Source organism: Anomaloglossus baeobatrachus, chromosome 7, assembly GCF_048569485.1.
Source record: "Anomaloglossus baeobatrachus isolate aAnoBae1 chromosome 7, aAnoBae1.hap1, whole genome shotgun sequence".
NCBI classification, from domain to species: domain Eukaryota; kingdom Metazoa; phylum Chordata; class Amphibia; order Anura; family Aromobatidae; genus Anomaloglossus; species Anomaloglossus baeobatrachus.
The window spans coordinates 6,403,548-6,419,065 of NC_134359.1; the positions used below are offsets into that span (position 1 = coordinate 6,403,548).

A 15,518-nucleotide genomic window follows, 5' to 3' on the forward strand; every position below is an offset into this window, starting at 1 on the left:
CAACTCGGTCTCTCCATTGGTCCGGGACAAACAGTTTCCCTGTAGGACATCTCTCAGGTTTATCCCCCTGAAATTCCGCCAGTGCCAACCGCAGATCAGGCGAAATGGCCGAGAAAACTACACCATCATTCAGGATAGTAGACGGTTTGACAACCTCCAAAGAGTCCGCGCAGAAACTCCTGGAAAGGGCATCGGCCTTAACATTCTTGGTGCCCGGCAAAAAAGAGACCACAAAATTAAACCGGGTAAAAAACAAAGCCCACCTGGCCTGCCGAGGATTCAACCTCTTGGCCGATTCCAGATAGATGAGATTCTTGTGGTCCGTAAGCACCACAACTTGATGTCTAGCCCCCTCCAACCAATGCCTCCACTCTTCAAATGCCCACTTCATAGCCAATAATTCCCGGTTTCCCACATCATAATTCCGTTCAGGAGGAGCAAACTTCTGAGAGAAAAAGGCACAGGGCTTAAGTTTACCCGAAGTAGCGTCTCGTTGAGACAGAACAGCTCCTGCTCCGATCTCTGAGGCATCGATCTCAACTTGAAATGGGCGAGACACATCAGGTTGCTGCAGAACTGGGGCAGAAGTGAATCGCCTTTTAAGCTCCTGGAAGGCCACAATTGCCTCTGGGGTCCAATGCTCTGCATCAGCTCCCTTCTTGGTTAAATCTGTCAGAGGCTTGACAATGGCAGAAAAATTGGCTATAAATTTACGGTAAAAATTAGCAAACCCCAAAAACTGCTGTAGGGATTTTAGAGAAGTCGGTTGCACCCAGTCGTAAATAGCCTGAACCTTAACCGGGTCCATTTCGATAGCGGAGGGAGACAAGATGAAGCCCAAAAAGGAAATCCTTTGCACCCTAAAGAGGCACTTTGACCCCTTAACGTACAGTGCATTATCCTTAAGTATCTGAAAAACCTCCCGTACTTGCCCAACATGAGAGTCCCAATCATCAGAAAAAATCAAGATGTCATCCAAATACACAATCAAAAATTTACCAATAAGGTCCTGAAAAATATCATTCATGGCCTGGAAGACGGAGGGTGCATTAGTGAGCCCAAAAGGCATCACTAGGTACTCAAAATGCCCCTCAGGAGTATTAAAAGCCGTCTTCCATTCATCACCCTCCTTAATACGGATGAGATTATATGCACCCTTGAGATCCAGTTTCGTAAACCATTTGGCACTCTGCACTCTAGAGAAAAGATCAGACATCAGAGGCAAAGGGTACTGATATTTGACCGTAATTTTATTAAGAAGACGGTAATCAATACAAGGCCTCAACGAACCATCTTTCTTAGCAACAAAGAAGAAGCCAGCACCCAAAGGAGAAGATGAGGGCCGAATGTGCCCCTCTCCAATGATTCCCTGATGTATGACCGTATGGCATCATGTCCGGGCACAGACAAGTTGAAAATCCGCCCCTTGGGAAATTTACAACCGGGTACCAGCTCAATGGCAGTCACAGTCCCGGTGTGGGGGCAGAGAATCAGATTCCTGGTCATTAAATACATCACGGAAATCAGACAAGAAAGCCGGAACATCAACTGCCTGAGCAGACGTGGACGACACGGAAAGGTCCTGATGCAAACCTTGACAACCCCAACTAGCTACCGACAAGGACCTCCAGTCAAGAACCGGATTATGGGTCTGCAACCACGGAAATCCCAGTACCAAGGTATCCTGTAGATTATGCAATACTAAAAATGTACAAGTTTCCTGATGCGCTGGTGCAACTCTCATAGGCACCTGGGTCCAAAATTGGGGTTTATTTTCTGCCAAAGGGGTAGCATCAATGCCCCTTAAAGGAATAGGAGTTTGCAAAGGAACCATGGGGAAACCACAATCCCTAGCAAACCCAAAATCCATCAAATTGAGCGCTGCCCCTGAGTCCACAAAGGCCAATGCAGAAAAGGAAGACAATGAGCAAATCAATGTGACAGACAAAAGAAACTTTGGTTGCAAAGAACCCACAGTAACAGAAGTAGCCAATCTCCTTTCACGTTTAGGGCAGACAGAGATGTTATGAGAAGCGTCTCCACAATAGAAGCACAGTCTATTCTGCCCTCTGAACCCCTGCCGACTAGCATTAGAAAGGACCCTATCACACTCCATAGGCTCCAAAGGCTGTTCCACAGGCACAAAACCAGCAGGTATCTTCCTGCGCTCACGTAACCGCCTATCAATCTGAATGGCCAAGGTCATAGAGGCACCAAGACCAGAAGGGACGGGGAATCCCACCATTACATCCTTCACAGTGTCAGCAATACCCTTGCGAAAAAGAGCCGCCAGCGCATCATCATTCCATTTGGTAAGGACCGCCCACTTACGAAATTTCAGACAAAACGTTTCTGCAGAATCCAGACCCTGAGTTAAGGACAACAAGACCTTTTCTGCTTGGTCCACAATATTGGGTTCATCATATAATAATCCCAAGGCCTGAAAAAAGGAGTCCACATCATTGAGAATCGGATCATCAGACGCTAAAGAGAAGGCCCAGTCCTGAGGGTCACCACGCAGCAAGGAGATGACAATCTTAACCTGCTGTACGGGATTCCCTGAGGACTTAGGGCGCAGGTCAAAAAATAATTTACAATTATTCCTGAAGCTCAAAAATCTCGACCTATCTCACGAAAAAAATTCAGGAACGAGAATCTAAAGGCTGCTTTACACCAGACAATCTATCGTGCGATAGATCGTTGGGGTCTTGGATTTTGTGACGCACATCCGGCATCGCTGGCGATGCCGGCCTGTGTGACACCTCCTAGCGACGCAGTATCGCTCACAAATCGTGAGTCGTGTACTGCTCGCTAGGTTCCATAATATCGTTTAATTTAGTTGTTCATCATTTCCGGGGTAGCACACGTCGCTCCGCGTGACACCCCGGAAACAATGAACAGCAGCTCACCTGCGTCACGCGGCCGCCACCGGCTATGTGAAGGAAGGAGGTGGGCGGGATCTTTAAGTCCCGCTCATCTCCGCCCCTCCGCTTCCATTGGCCGGCGGCCGTGTGACATCACTGTGACGCCAAACGTCCCTCCCACTCCAGGAAGTGGATGTTCGCCGCCCACAGCGTGGTCGCACGAGAGGTAAGTACGTGTGACGGGGGATACTGACTTTGTGCGACACGGGCAGCGATTTGCCCGTGACGCAAAAAGGACGGGGGCGGGTACGATCGATTGTGACATTGCACTATCGGTCGTACCGTGTAAAGCAGCCTTTAGGCTCTGCAAGGGGAGTCTGTGCAAGATAAGACTCTATACGACGAACCTTAGCATCAAGATGAGCAACACGCTGACCCAATTCATCCATGCTAGAAAAAAGGAATCTTCCACGGAACCCAAAGAAGAAAAGGAAAAACACCAAAAAAAAAATTTCAGCAGATCTTTTTTTTTTTTTTTTCCCTTCTTAAGAGTACCCTTTAAGTTTGTTGGCGGATGTACTGTTATGATCCAGAACCATGGAAGACCACCATAAATCATTGGTAAAAGGTGACAAGAGCATTGGCAACTAATCTGGCCGCCATCCCCTTACTAACCATCAACACTAGAAGTAGCCGAGGGGTGAACTAACATCCTGTGCATCGCAAACCCAGCCGGAGAACTAGCTATCCTAAAGAAAGGAAAGATGAATAACTCTCTGCCTCAGAAAATAGACAAGAATAGCAAGTCCCCCACATACAAAGACTGCGGTGATATAGGAAAAACACAATACACAGATAGATGACAGGATTAGCAAAGGTGAGGCCCCCACTGACTAAAATAGGAAAGGACAGGAAAGGGGCTGATGGTGGCCAGAGAAAAACCCTACAAAAATCCAAATTCCTGATAGTACAAAAAGCCCTCAGATCACTAGATCTGAACTCCGTCCTATACCAGGCGCTCTTGTCATACCAATGAACAGAAAACAGGAATCATTACAAATTCAAAAAAAGCCACAAACACATGGACTTATAGGAGCAATACTCCAAACATAACTGCAGGGAGTTTCCCAGCTAAGCAACTGAGAGGGAAGATCCCTGCATGCAAATAAACTGAAAACAACCACAGCAAATGACAAACTCAGATAAGAGTAAAAGATCCAAACAACAAATAAAGAGCCAAGCACTTATCTGGGGTAGATGTGGTGTGGAGCAGGATGAAGCACGCTGGTGAACAAAGAACAACTGACAACCGGCATAGCCTGCTATCAGACCAGGATTTAAATAAGCAGAGAGTTAGCAATGGAAACGCCCATTGCTCAACACACCTGGTCTCTGTCCAAACCATTCCTGGCCACAAGAGGGAGCCTCCCAGCAGCCAAAGCATAACTGACATTCACAACAGCTCCATAGTGGGAGCGGCAGTTACGGCAGCTGTGCCCCGAGATTGCTGATTAAGAAAGAAAAGTTAAACGTGAGGTAGCGGTTCTGGCTGCCCAGTCCCCGTTGGGACCTATGTTATGGTAGCGGACCAGCTACTGAAGCGCCCGTCCCTGTGGGGACTTGTGTTGACCCCCGTTTTGCCCCTGTTGCGTGAGTGACTGCTCATGGACAAGGCCGTGGACTTGCTGGCCACCCAAAAACTATTGGGCTTGTAAATATTGCCCCATCCTGCCCCTTTTGACATGCCTTCCCGTTCCGTTAGCCTCCGGAGAGGCAGATTGGAGGTAGGACCCGCAGCAGAGCAGGCTGGGGTCCGGTCACCAATGGGACCGGTGACCATCCTCCGGGTAGCCTTTGGGCAACTGCCGGGTGCGCCGCACCGTACCCGTTCCCGCCTGGGTGATCTAGCTGTGTTCCTGTATCCGGACTGGGGAAAAGGGGTGCTGCCCGTTTCTTAGGGGCAGCATCAAGGCTAGGTTGTTTGGGTGGGAAAGGCGGAAGGACATAAACCCGTTCCGTTATTAAAGTTATGCAACGTTAAAGTAAAATGCCTCCCGTTATGAGAAGACCTTCAGAAATCTTATATGTTTGTAATAATGTTAATATACTTGTACATGTTCCCATTTTTCCAGTTAAAAAAAAAAGAAAACCAAAATAAACCGGAGTTGGTCGGGCAGCCCGCGGACGGTCTGCGTTAAACCAAGGGGGATTGTCACGCCCTGGACCCCAGGGGTCACAGGTAACTACATCACCACATCACACACACCCCCCATCCCTTGTGAGGACACAACCGTCAGCCGAATGGGAGACCTGATGCCTCCCTCAGGGCAAGTAGGGCACACCAGATGGGCGGAGTCAGGTGGAAAGACACGCCCACCGAGGAGACTACTGTCCTGAGGCAGGAAATACAAGTCAGTTGTTGTTAGTTGGAGTTGAAAGTGGAGAGAAGCTGTCAGGGACCCGGGTTGGAGCCTGGGATCCCCGTAACGTCAGGCAGGCAGACGGTGGTGGCCGCCTGCAGGAGTACCGGTGTAGCGACCAGCGGAACCATAAGGACCGGGTCAGGGTTGGAGCCCACCAGACCTGAACCAGGGAGTCAACAGCTATCCGGAGCACCAGTAACCGGGTACTCAGACCCCGTCCTAGCTTAGAAGCCACTGAGTTTAGGCAAATTCACTGATTGCAGTCTGGACCTCACGGGTTTATCCTCACCCAAAGTCCCGAAAGAAGGCAACAGCCCACCGATACCGGGTGAGAGCCACCGCCAAGGGCCAAATACCCGACGGGCCAGCGCCTGCGGGCAACCGAGGGCTCTTCCGGCAGCTAAACGCCGGGAAGCGGGCTACCACTGCCCAGGCAGGGGAGCCAAAAGTCAAAACAGAAGGTGCAAGGGAAAGGGGCCACCATCAGCCTCACAAGGGACACAAGCAGCCGGCTGCGGGACCCGACCATACCCGAACTTTGGTTTACCAGTGACTCCGAGTGTGAATTAATAGTGAGTACACCAGTGCCATCCGGGCACGACACTGCACCGCAGCATGGCACCCTGCACCCCGACATCATCGCCCGTCCCACCGGGCCCCGGGACACACCGCCCCTACCCACGAAGGGGCTAACATCTAGGCTGCGGCCACAACACCGCTCCCGGGAGCCCCCTTCACTCCAGCCGCAGCGGTGGTTAATCCTGTCACCACAACCCGTGGGTGGAGTCACGACTCATCCAGCAACAACGCGGCCCTCCGGCTGCGAACCTCCTCCCACACCACCACCCCACTGCCTCCCCTTAACAGATCGACGTGGCCCCCGGTCCGGAGGCGTTCGAGCCACCGACAACCCGAGCCCGGACCTCGAGCGGCTTCGCCCGGCAGAGAGCAGCCGAGCCCCTCTCAAGGAGGTACATAGGGATTTGGTGAGCAGGTCTTTTTGGTGGTCTTCTTTATCTCAGGATGTTAGGGGTTTTGTGCAATCTCTTGAGATTTGCTCAAGATCCAAGCCTTGTTACTCATGTTCTAGTGGGTTGTTGTCACCATTGCCTGTACCCAGGAGACCTTGGACTCATATTGCTATGGATTTTATTTCTGATCTTCCTGTCTCGCAGAGGATGACGGTTATTTGGGTTATTTGTGATAGATTGTCTAAGATAGTCCATCTGGTACCATTGCCCAAGTTGCCGTCTTCTTCAGAGTTGGTTCCGTTGTTTTTAGAGCATGTGGTTCATCTCCATAGTATTCCTGAACACATTGTGTCGGATAGAGGGGTTCAGTTTGTGTCCAGATTTTGGAGAACATTTTGTTGCAAATTGGGAATTGAGTTGTCTTTCTCTTCTGCGTTTCATTCTCAGACCATTGGTCAGACTGAGAGAGCAAACCAGACCATGGAGACCTATGTGAGGTGTTTTGTATCTGCGGATCAGGATGACTGGATTTCTTTTTTGCCATTGGCAGAGTTTGCTCTCAGTAATAGGGCTAGCTCTGCAACTCTGATGTCTCTTTTTTTCTGCAATTTTGGGTTTGATCCTTGGTTCTCTTCTGGGCAGGTCGAGGCTTCGGCCCGTCGTGGGTTTGATTCTGTGGAGAGAATGCAGCACATTTGGGGTCAAGTAGTGGACATAGTGTTTTTGTCCCAAGAGAATGCTCAAAGGTTTGCCAACCGGCGTAGGACCGTTGGTCCCCGGTTTAATGTGGAGGACATGGTTTGCCTTTCCTCTAAAAAATATTCCTATGAGGGTTTCTTCTCCTAAATTTAAACCAAGAATTATTGGTCCTCACAAAATTTTGGAAATCATTAATCCTGTATCTTTTCGTTTGGCTCTTCCCGAATCTTTTAAGATTCATAATGTTTTTAATAAGTCTCTGTTGAAGAAACATGTGGAACCTGCAGTTCCTACTGCTGCACCTCCTGACCCTGAGTTGGTAGAGGGGGATCTGGAGTATGAAGTAGAGACAATTTTGCATTCCCGTCTTAATAGACGGAGGCTTCAGTACCTTGTTAAGTGGAAAGGTTGTGGCCAGGAGGACAACTCTTGGGTATTTGCTTCGGACATTCATGCTGACAGATTGATTTGCGCTTTCCATCATGCCCATGCTGAGCGGCCTGGTGCCTCTGGTGAGGGTTCGGTGACCCCTCCTCAAGGGGGGGTACTGTTGTGAATTCCATCAGAGATGGTGCTGTCCCTGGGAGTGTTTCTGGACTCCCTCTGGTGGCTAGTGCTGGTAGTGAGTCTGATTCTGCATCTGTCGCTCAGACAGGTGTTGGAGATGATTGCTGCTTCAGGTAGCCTATTGAGTCCAGCCTGGGGGTATAAAGGAAAGCTGTCTCTGTCTAACCTTTGCTGGTGATAATTGCATTTACCTCATGGGAAGATGTCCTGAATCCTTGTCTTTGAGCCTTTGGGCTTTTTGCCTGCCTCTTTAGGGTTTTTTGTACATTTTAAGCCTTTTTTGTATTTTCCAGGAATGCTTTAAACAGTGTTTTTTCGTTCCTTTGCATCGGTTATGTTCCCATGTCATCCTGAATCTGCAGCAATGCCTGATAAGTATTTTGCTCTCTAGGTCTGGGCTTGGTTGGGGCTGAATTTGCACTGAAGAGCTTTCCTGCTTGATTTATGCCTTTTCCTGAACCTGTGTTTGAGAATATTCCCTTTTGTTTCTTTCTGGTGAATAACTGCTTTTTCTGCACCATTTTTAGAGAGTGATATATTCTCAGCGAGAAAGGGAGTTGTTACTCCCTGTCTGATCAGGATTTGTATTTTTGTGTCTCATGTGTTTTGTACTTATGATCTTTTCTATTACATTTGCATTTTCTATTTAAATGTATTTGCACAAGAGTTCCTAATATAGTGGGAGGAAGATCGTGTGATCCTTAGGGGAATATTTTTTATTATCAGGTGTTGGTATTTTTTCAGGGTTTTTACTGGCTGCAACAAGTAATCTATGCTATACTTTTGAATCTAGCTAGCAGGGCCTCACTTTGCTTAACCCTATACTTTCCATCTGTGTGTTATTTCTTACATCACCGTTGTTTTATGGTGGGGGCTTTTTACTTTACTTTGGGGCTCTTCCAAGGCAAGTCAGGATTCCTCATTTCCTCTTTGAGGTTAGCTAGTTCTCCGGCAGTGATGAGGCGTCTAGGTTGGTTAGGAACGCTCCACCGCTGCTACTAGTTGTGTTGTTGTAGTCAGGGGATTGCAGCCAGCTAAGTTTCCAACTACTCTTTGTGCATTATCATCAACCTTTTAATGGGATTTTTGTAGATCTTTTTGCAGTCTCCTGACCACAACATTTTTCCCTCCTCCGCTCTCTATACAGACACATCTGCAGGTTTCCCTCAGCTCTCTATACAGACACATCTGCAGGTTTTTCCTCCGCTCTCTATAAAGACACATGTGCAAGTTTTTACCTTCGCTCTCTATACAGACACATCTGCAGGTTTTTCCCTCCGCTCTCTATACAGACACATCTATAGCTTTTCCCTCTGCTCTCTATACAGACACATCTGCAGGTTTTTCCCTCAGCTCTCTATACAGACACATCTGCAGGCTTTTCCTCCGCTCTCTATAAAGACACATCTGCAGGTTTTTCCCTCCCTCTCTATACAGACACATCTGCAGGTTTTTCCTCCGCTCTCTATAAAGACACAAGGGCAGGTTTTTACCTTCGCTCTCTATAAAGACACATGATACTGTGCGGTGCTCGGGGTACACCGGGTGCCACCGTCTCCCCCTCCCATGATGCTGTGCGGTGCTCGGGGTACACCGCATGCCCCCGTCTCTCCCTCCTATGATGCTGTGCGGTGCTCGGGGTAAACCGGGTGCCCCCGTCTCCCCCTCCCATGAGGCTGTGCGGTGCTCGGGGTACACCGCATGCCCCCGTCTATCCCTCCTATGATGCTGTGCGGTGCTCAGGGTACACCGGGTGCCCCCGTATCCCTCTCACCATCGCTGTGGTTGTAGAAGATGAGTTTGTCGTTGCACTCCTGCTCCTCCACGCAGCCGCAGATATAGAGGAGTCTGGACTCCACCGCCATCGCCTGCATCACGCACCGCGCCGTATTGTAAGTGGGCAGCAAGATGTTCTGCAGCGGCAGCTGAGGATGATGGCAGAGGGTCGTCACCTGGACGCTGTCATTATACTGCTCCCTGCAAGAGAAAAGGCACAGGACCTGACACCCGAAAACCAGAGGAAGAGAAGGCGAAACTGCCATCACTCCTGCTCACATCACAGCCAAAGCTGCACTCACATCAGTGAAGTAACAGCAGAATAATGACTGCAGCTCTGGAGGTGACAGGAGGATAATACACGATGTAACAGCAGAATAGTGACTGGAGACCTGAAGGTGACTGGAGGATAATACACAGTGTAACAGCAGAATAGTGACTGCAGCTCTGGAGGTAACTGGAGGATAAGACACGATGTAACAGCAGAATAATGACTGCAGCTCTGGAGGTGACAGGAGGATAAGACACGATGTAACAGCAGAATAGTGACTGCAGCTCTGGAGGTGACAGGAGGATAAGACACGATGTAACAGCAGAATAGTGACTGCAGCTCTGGAGGTGACTGGAGGATAAGACACGATGTAACAGCAGAAAAGTGACTGCAGCTGTGGAGGTGACTGGAGGATAAGACATGATGTAATAGCAGAATAGTGAGTGCAGCTCTGGAGGTGACTGGAGGATAATACACGATGTAACAGCAGAATAGTGACTGCAGCTCTGGAGGTGACTAGAGGATAAGAGACGATGTAACAGCAGAATAGTGACTGCAGCTCTGGAGGTGACTGGAGGATAAGACACGATGTAACAGCAGAATAGTGACTGCAGCTCTGGAGGTGACTGGAGGATAAGACATGATGTAATAGCAGAATAGTGACTGCAGCTCTGGAGGTGACTGGAGGATAATACACGATGTAACAGCAGAATAGTGAGTGCAGCTCTGGAGGTGACACCAGGATACGACACAAAGTAACAGCAGAAGAGTGACTGCAGCTCTCGAGGTGACTGGAGGATAAGACATGATGTAACAGCAGAATAGTGAGTGCAGCTCTGGAGGAGACTGGAGGATAATACACGATGTAACAGCAGAATAGTGAGTGCAGCTCTAGAGGTGACTGGAGGATAATACACGATGTAGCAGCAGAATAGTGACTGCAGCTCTGGAGGTGACACCAGGATACGACACAATGTAACAGCAGAATAGTGAGTGCAGCTCTGGAGGATAAGACATGATGTAACAGCAGAATAGTGAGTGCAGCTCTGGAAGTAACTGGAGGATAAGATATGATGTAACAGCAGAATAGTGACTTCAGCTCTGGAGGTGACTGGAGGATAAGACACGATGTAACAACAGAATAGTGACTGCAGCTCTGGAGGTGACTGGAGTATAAGACATGATGTAACAGCAGAATAGTGACTGCAGCTCTGGAGGTGACTGGAGGATAAGACATGATGTAACAGCAGAATAGTGACTGCAGCTCTGGAGGTGACTGGAGGATAAGACACGATGTAACAGCAGAATAGTGACTGCAGCTCTGGAGGTGGCTGGAGGATAAGACACGATGTAACAGCAGAATAGTGACTGCAGCTCTGGAGGTGACTGGAGGATAAGACATGATGTAACAGCAGAATAGTGAGTGCAGCTCTGGAGGTGAATGAGTTGTAGCTGGGGAAGATGCAGGAGAGTGAGAGCAGCGGTTCCTCACCAGACGGTGACGCAGATCTCCTCGGCCGTCTCGCAGTAGGAGCTCAGGCTGCAGTTTGTGTAGCAGATTCCTCCCTCACAGACCGGATGAGAGTGATCGCACCATTTACACAGGTTTGTCCGTGTGTTGCGATGAGCGACAGCGAGAGACACTGCGAGAAAGACAGAAAGTGCATTATCACAGAGCCAACAAGACAGAGACCAGCAAGACAGCCACCTCCAGAGCTGCACTCACTATTCTGCTGTTACATCGTGTTTTATCCTCCAGTCACCTCCAGAGCGCAGTCACTATTCTGCTGTTACATCATGTCTTATCCTCCAGTCACCTCCAGAGCTGCACTCACTATTCTGCTGCTACATCGTGTTTTATCCTCCAGTCACCTCCAGAGCTGCAGTCACTATTCTGCTGTTACATCGTGTCTTATCCTCCAGTCAACTCCAGAGCTGCAGTCACTATTCTGCTGTTACATCGTGTCTTATCCTCCAGTCACCTCCAGAGCTGCAGTCACTATTCTGCTGTTACATCAGGTCTTATCCTCCAGTCACCTCCAGAGCTGCAGTCTCTATTCTGCTGTTACATCGTGTCTTATCCTCCAGTCACCTCCAGAGCTGCAGTCACTATTCTGCTGTTACATCGTGTCTTATCCTCCAGTCACCTCCAGAGCTGCAGTCACTATTCTGCTTTTACATCATGTTTTATACTCCAGTCACCTCCAGAGCTGCAGTCTCTATTCTGCTGTTACATCGTGTCTTATCCTCCAGTCACCTCCAGAGCTGCAGTCACTATTCTGCTTTTACATCATGTTTTATACTCCAGTCACCTCCAGAGCTGCAGTCTCTATTCTGCTATTACATCATGTCTTATCCTCCAGTCACCTCCAGAGCAGCAGTCACTATTCTGCTGTTACATCGTGTCTTATCCTCCAGTCACCTCCAGAGCTGCAGTCACTATTCTGCTGTTACATCAGGTCTTATCCTCCAGTCACCTCCAGAGCTGTGGTCACCATTCTGCTGTTACATCGTGTCTTATCCTCCAGTCACCTCCAGAGCTGCAGTCACTATTCTGCTGTTACATCATGTCTTATCCTCCAGTCACCTCCAGAGCTGCAGTCACTATTCTGCTGTTACAGCCTGTCTTATCCTCCAGTCACCTCCAGAGCTGCAGTCACTATTCTGCTGTTACATCAGGTCTTATCCTCCAGTCACCTCCAGAGCTGCAGTCTCTATTCTGCTGTTACATCGTGTCTTATCCTCCAGTCACCTCCAGAGCTGCAGTCACTATTCTGCTGTTACATCATGTCTTATCCTCCAGTCACCTCCAGAGCTGCAGTCACTATTCTGCTTTTACATCATGTTTTATACTCCAGTCACCTCCAGAGCTGCAGTCTCTATTCTGCTGTTACATCGTGTCTTATCCTCCAGTCACCTCCAGAGCTGCAGTCACTATTCTGCTTTTACATCATGTTTTATACTCCAGTCACCTCCAGAGCTGCAGTCTCTATTCTGCTATTACATCATGTCTTATCCTCCAGAGCTGCACTCACATCTCTATGGGCTGATACACATTCCACAATGTTGGCTTTGGATGTGTGCAGAGGATTGTGTGCAGCTCTGGGTGTGATCGAGTTCTCGTATGTTTTCCGCTGTTTTCCATCCAGTAACATCTGGCGCCGCTGTCTCCTTGCGGCGGATTATTTTGGCGCCGCGCTCAGCTGCCATTAATTAGTGTATTGATGAGGATGTGGCTCGCTCTAACATCTATTAACCATCTCAGGACCGCTGCCGAAAAGAGAATGTAGCAGCCAAAAGCGAGGTATACAGTGCAGTGCAAAAGTATTCACTCCCTCCCCTCCACAGATTCCCTGAGAAGTCACATTGCTCAGATTCCACAGAGAAAAGTGACTGCAAATCTGAAGTATTGTCCAATGTCCCGCAGCTCAGCACCAGAGGACCCGAGAAGCCTGTCCTGTACCTCCTGTATTATACTCCAGAGCTGCACTCACTATTCTGCTGGTGCAGTCACTGTATATATACATTACATTACTGATCCTGAGTTACCTCCTATATTATACTCCAGAGCTGCACTCACTATTCTGCTGCTGCAGTCACTGTGTACATACATTACATTACTGATCCTGAGTTACCTCCTGTATTATACTCCAGAGCTGCACTCACTATTCTGCTGCTGCAGTCACTGTGTGCATACATTACATTACTGATCCTGAGTTACCTCCTATATTATACTCCAGAGCTGCACTCACTATTCTGCTGCTGCAGTCACTGTGTGCATACATTACATTACTGATCCTGAGTTACCTCCTGTATTATACTGCAGAGCTGCACTCACTATTCTGCTGCTGCAGTCACTGTGTACATACATTACATTACTGATCCTGAGTTACCTCCTGTATTATACTCCAGAGCTGCACTCACTATTCTGCTGCTGCAGTCACTGTGTACATACATTACATTACTGATCCTGAGTTACCTCCTGTATTATCCTCCGGAGCTGCACTCACTATTCTGCTGCTGCAGTCACTGTGTACATACATTACTGATCCTGAGTTACCTCCTGTATTATACTCCAGAGCTGCACTCACTATTCTGCTGGTGCAGTCACTATGTACATACATTACTGATCCTGAGTTACCTCCTATATTATACTCCAGAGCTGCACTCACTATTCTGCTGGTGCAGTCACTGTGTACATACATTACATTACTGATCCTGAGTTACCTCCTGTATTATACTCCAGAGCTGCACTCACTATTCTGCTGCTGCAGTCACTTTGTACATACATTACTGATCCCACGCCTATGTGTTACTTGCAGGGCCGGGTACTCACGGTACATGATGAGGGTTGTGCTCCCACCACAGACCCCCATTTTGGAAGTTTCAGATCATTGTTCTTGGACGTTTCCGAGCAGAATCTTTCCACCTCCTTCATTTGCAGCGTCTGGAAGGAGAGAAAGAGGGGAGCAGCTGTGGAGGAAATCCCCGGCCAATGACGGCGGAGCAGAAAGCCGCCAACTCTGCAGATCCTGTGTGATCCAGCGGAGCAGAGCGGAAAATACGGAAACTCAGTGGATCATTGATTTCTATGATTACCTTACACTGCTGATGACTGCAGACGGGATCTTATCATGTATCTCTGTATACAGGGAGCTCCCTCTAGTGGTGGCTGCAGACAGGATCTTATCATGTATCTCTGTATACAGGGAGCTCCCCCTAGTGGAGGCTGCAGACAGGATCTTATCATGTATCTCTGTATACAGGGAGCACCCCCTAGTGGTGGCTGCAGACAGGATCTTATCATGTATCTCTGTATACAGGGAGCTCCCCCTAGTGGTGGCTGCAGACAGGATCTTATCATGTATCTCTGTATACAAGGAGCTCCCTCTAGTGGTGGCTGCAGACAGGATCTTATCATGTATCTCTGTATACAGGGAGCTCCCCCTAGTGGTGACTGCAGACAGGATCTTATCATGTATCTCTGTATACAGGGAGCTCCCCCTAGTGGTGGCTGCAGACAGGATCTTATCATATATCTCTGTATACAGGGAGCTCCCCCTAGTGGTGGCTGCAGACAGGATCTTATCATGTATCTCTGTATACAGGGAGCTCCCCCTAGTGGTGACTGCAGACAGGATCTTATCATGTATCTCTGTATACAGGGAGCTCTCCCTAGTGGTGACTGCAGACAGGATCTTATCCTGTATCTCTGTATACAGGGAGCTCCCTCTAGTGGTGGCTGCAGACAGGATCTTATCATGTATCTCTGTATACAGGGAGCTTCCCCTAGTGGTGGCTGCAGACAGGATCTTATCATGTATCTCTGTATACAGGGAGCTCCCCCTAGTGGTGGCTGCAGACAGGATCTTATCATATATCTCTGTATACAGGGAGCTCCCCCTAGTGGTGGCTGCAGACAGGATCTTATCATGTATCTCTGTATACAGGGAGCTCCCCCTAGTGGTGACTGCAGACAGGATCTTATCATGTATCTCTGTATACAGGGAGCTCCCCCTAGTGGTGGCTGCAGACAGGATCTTATCATGTATCTCTGTATACAGGGAGCTCCACCTAGTGGTGACTGCAGACAGGATCTTATCATGTATCTCTGTATACAGGGAGCTCCCCCTAGTGGTGGCTGCAGACAGGATCTTATCATATATCTCTGTATACAGGGAGCTCCCCCTAGTGGTGGCTGCAGACAGGATCTTATCATGTATCTCTGTATACAGGGAGCTCCCCCTAGTGGTGACTGCAGACAGGATCTTATCATGTATCTCTGTATACAGGGAGCTCTCCCTAGTGGTGGCTGCAGACAGGATCTTATCATGTATCTCTATATACAGGGAGCTCCCCCTATCGGTGGCTGCAGACAGGATCTTATCATGTATCTCTGTATACAGGGAGCTCCCCCTAGTGGTGGCTGCAGACAGGATCTTATCAT

At 48.7% G+C, this 15,518-nt stretch overlaps 1 protein-coding gene across 3 annotated transcripts in view; it reads right to left on the bottom strand.

Annotated features, from left to right (window-relative positions):
* Positions 1-14,022, bottom strand: part of LOC142244901 (TGF-beta receptor type-2-like) — a 28,726-nt gene extending 14,704 nt beyond the window's left edge. For 2 of the 3 annotated variants that reach the window (XM_075316985.1, XM_075316986.1), the window contains exons 1-3: positions 13,908-14,022; positions 11,064-11,214; positions 9,299-9,501 (exon numbers count right to left, since the gene is read on the bottom strand). In XM_075316985.1, the coding sequence (XP_075173100.1) occupies positions 9,299-9,501; positions 11,064-11,214; positions 13,908-13,947 (394 nt within the window). In that variant the 5' untranslated portion in view covers positions 13,948-14,022. The remainder of the gene's footprint in view (positions 1-9,298; positions 9,502-11,063; positions 11,215-13,907) is intronic. The other variant, XM_075316987.1, reaches the window with a different exon arrangement.
* Between the last annotated feature and the right edge of the window lie 1,496 nt (positions 14,023-15,518).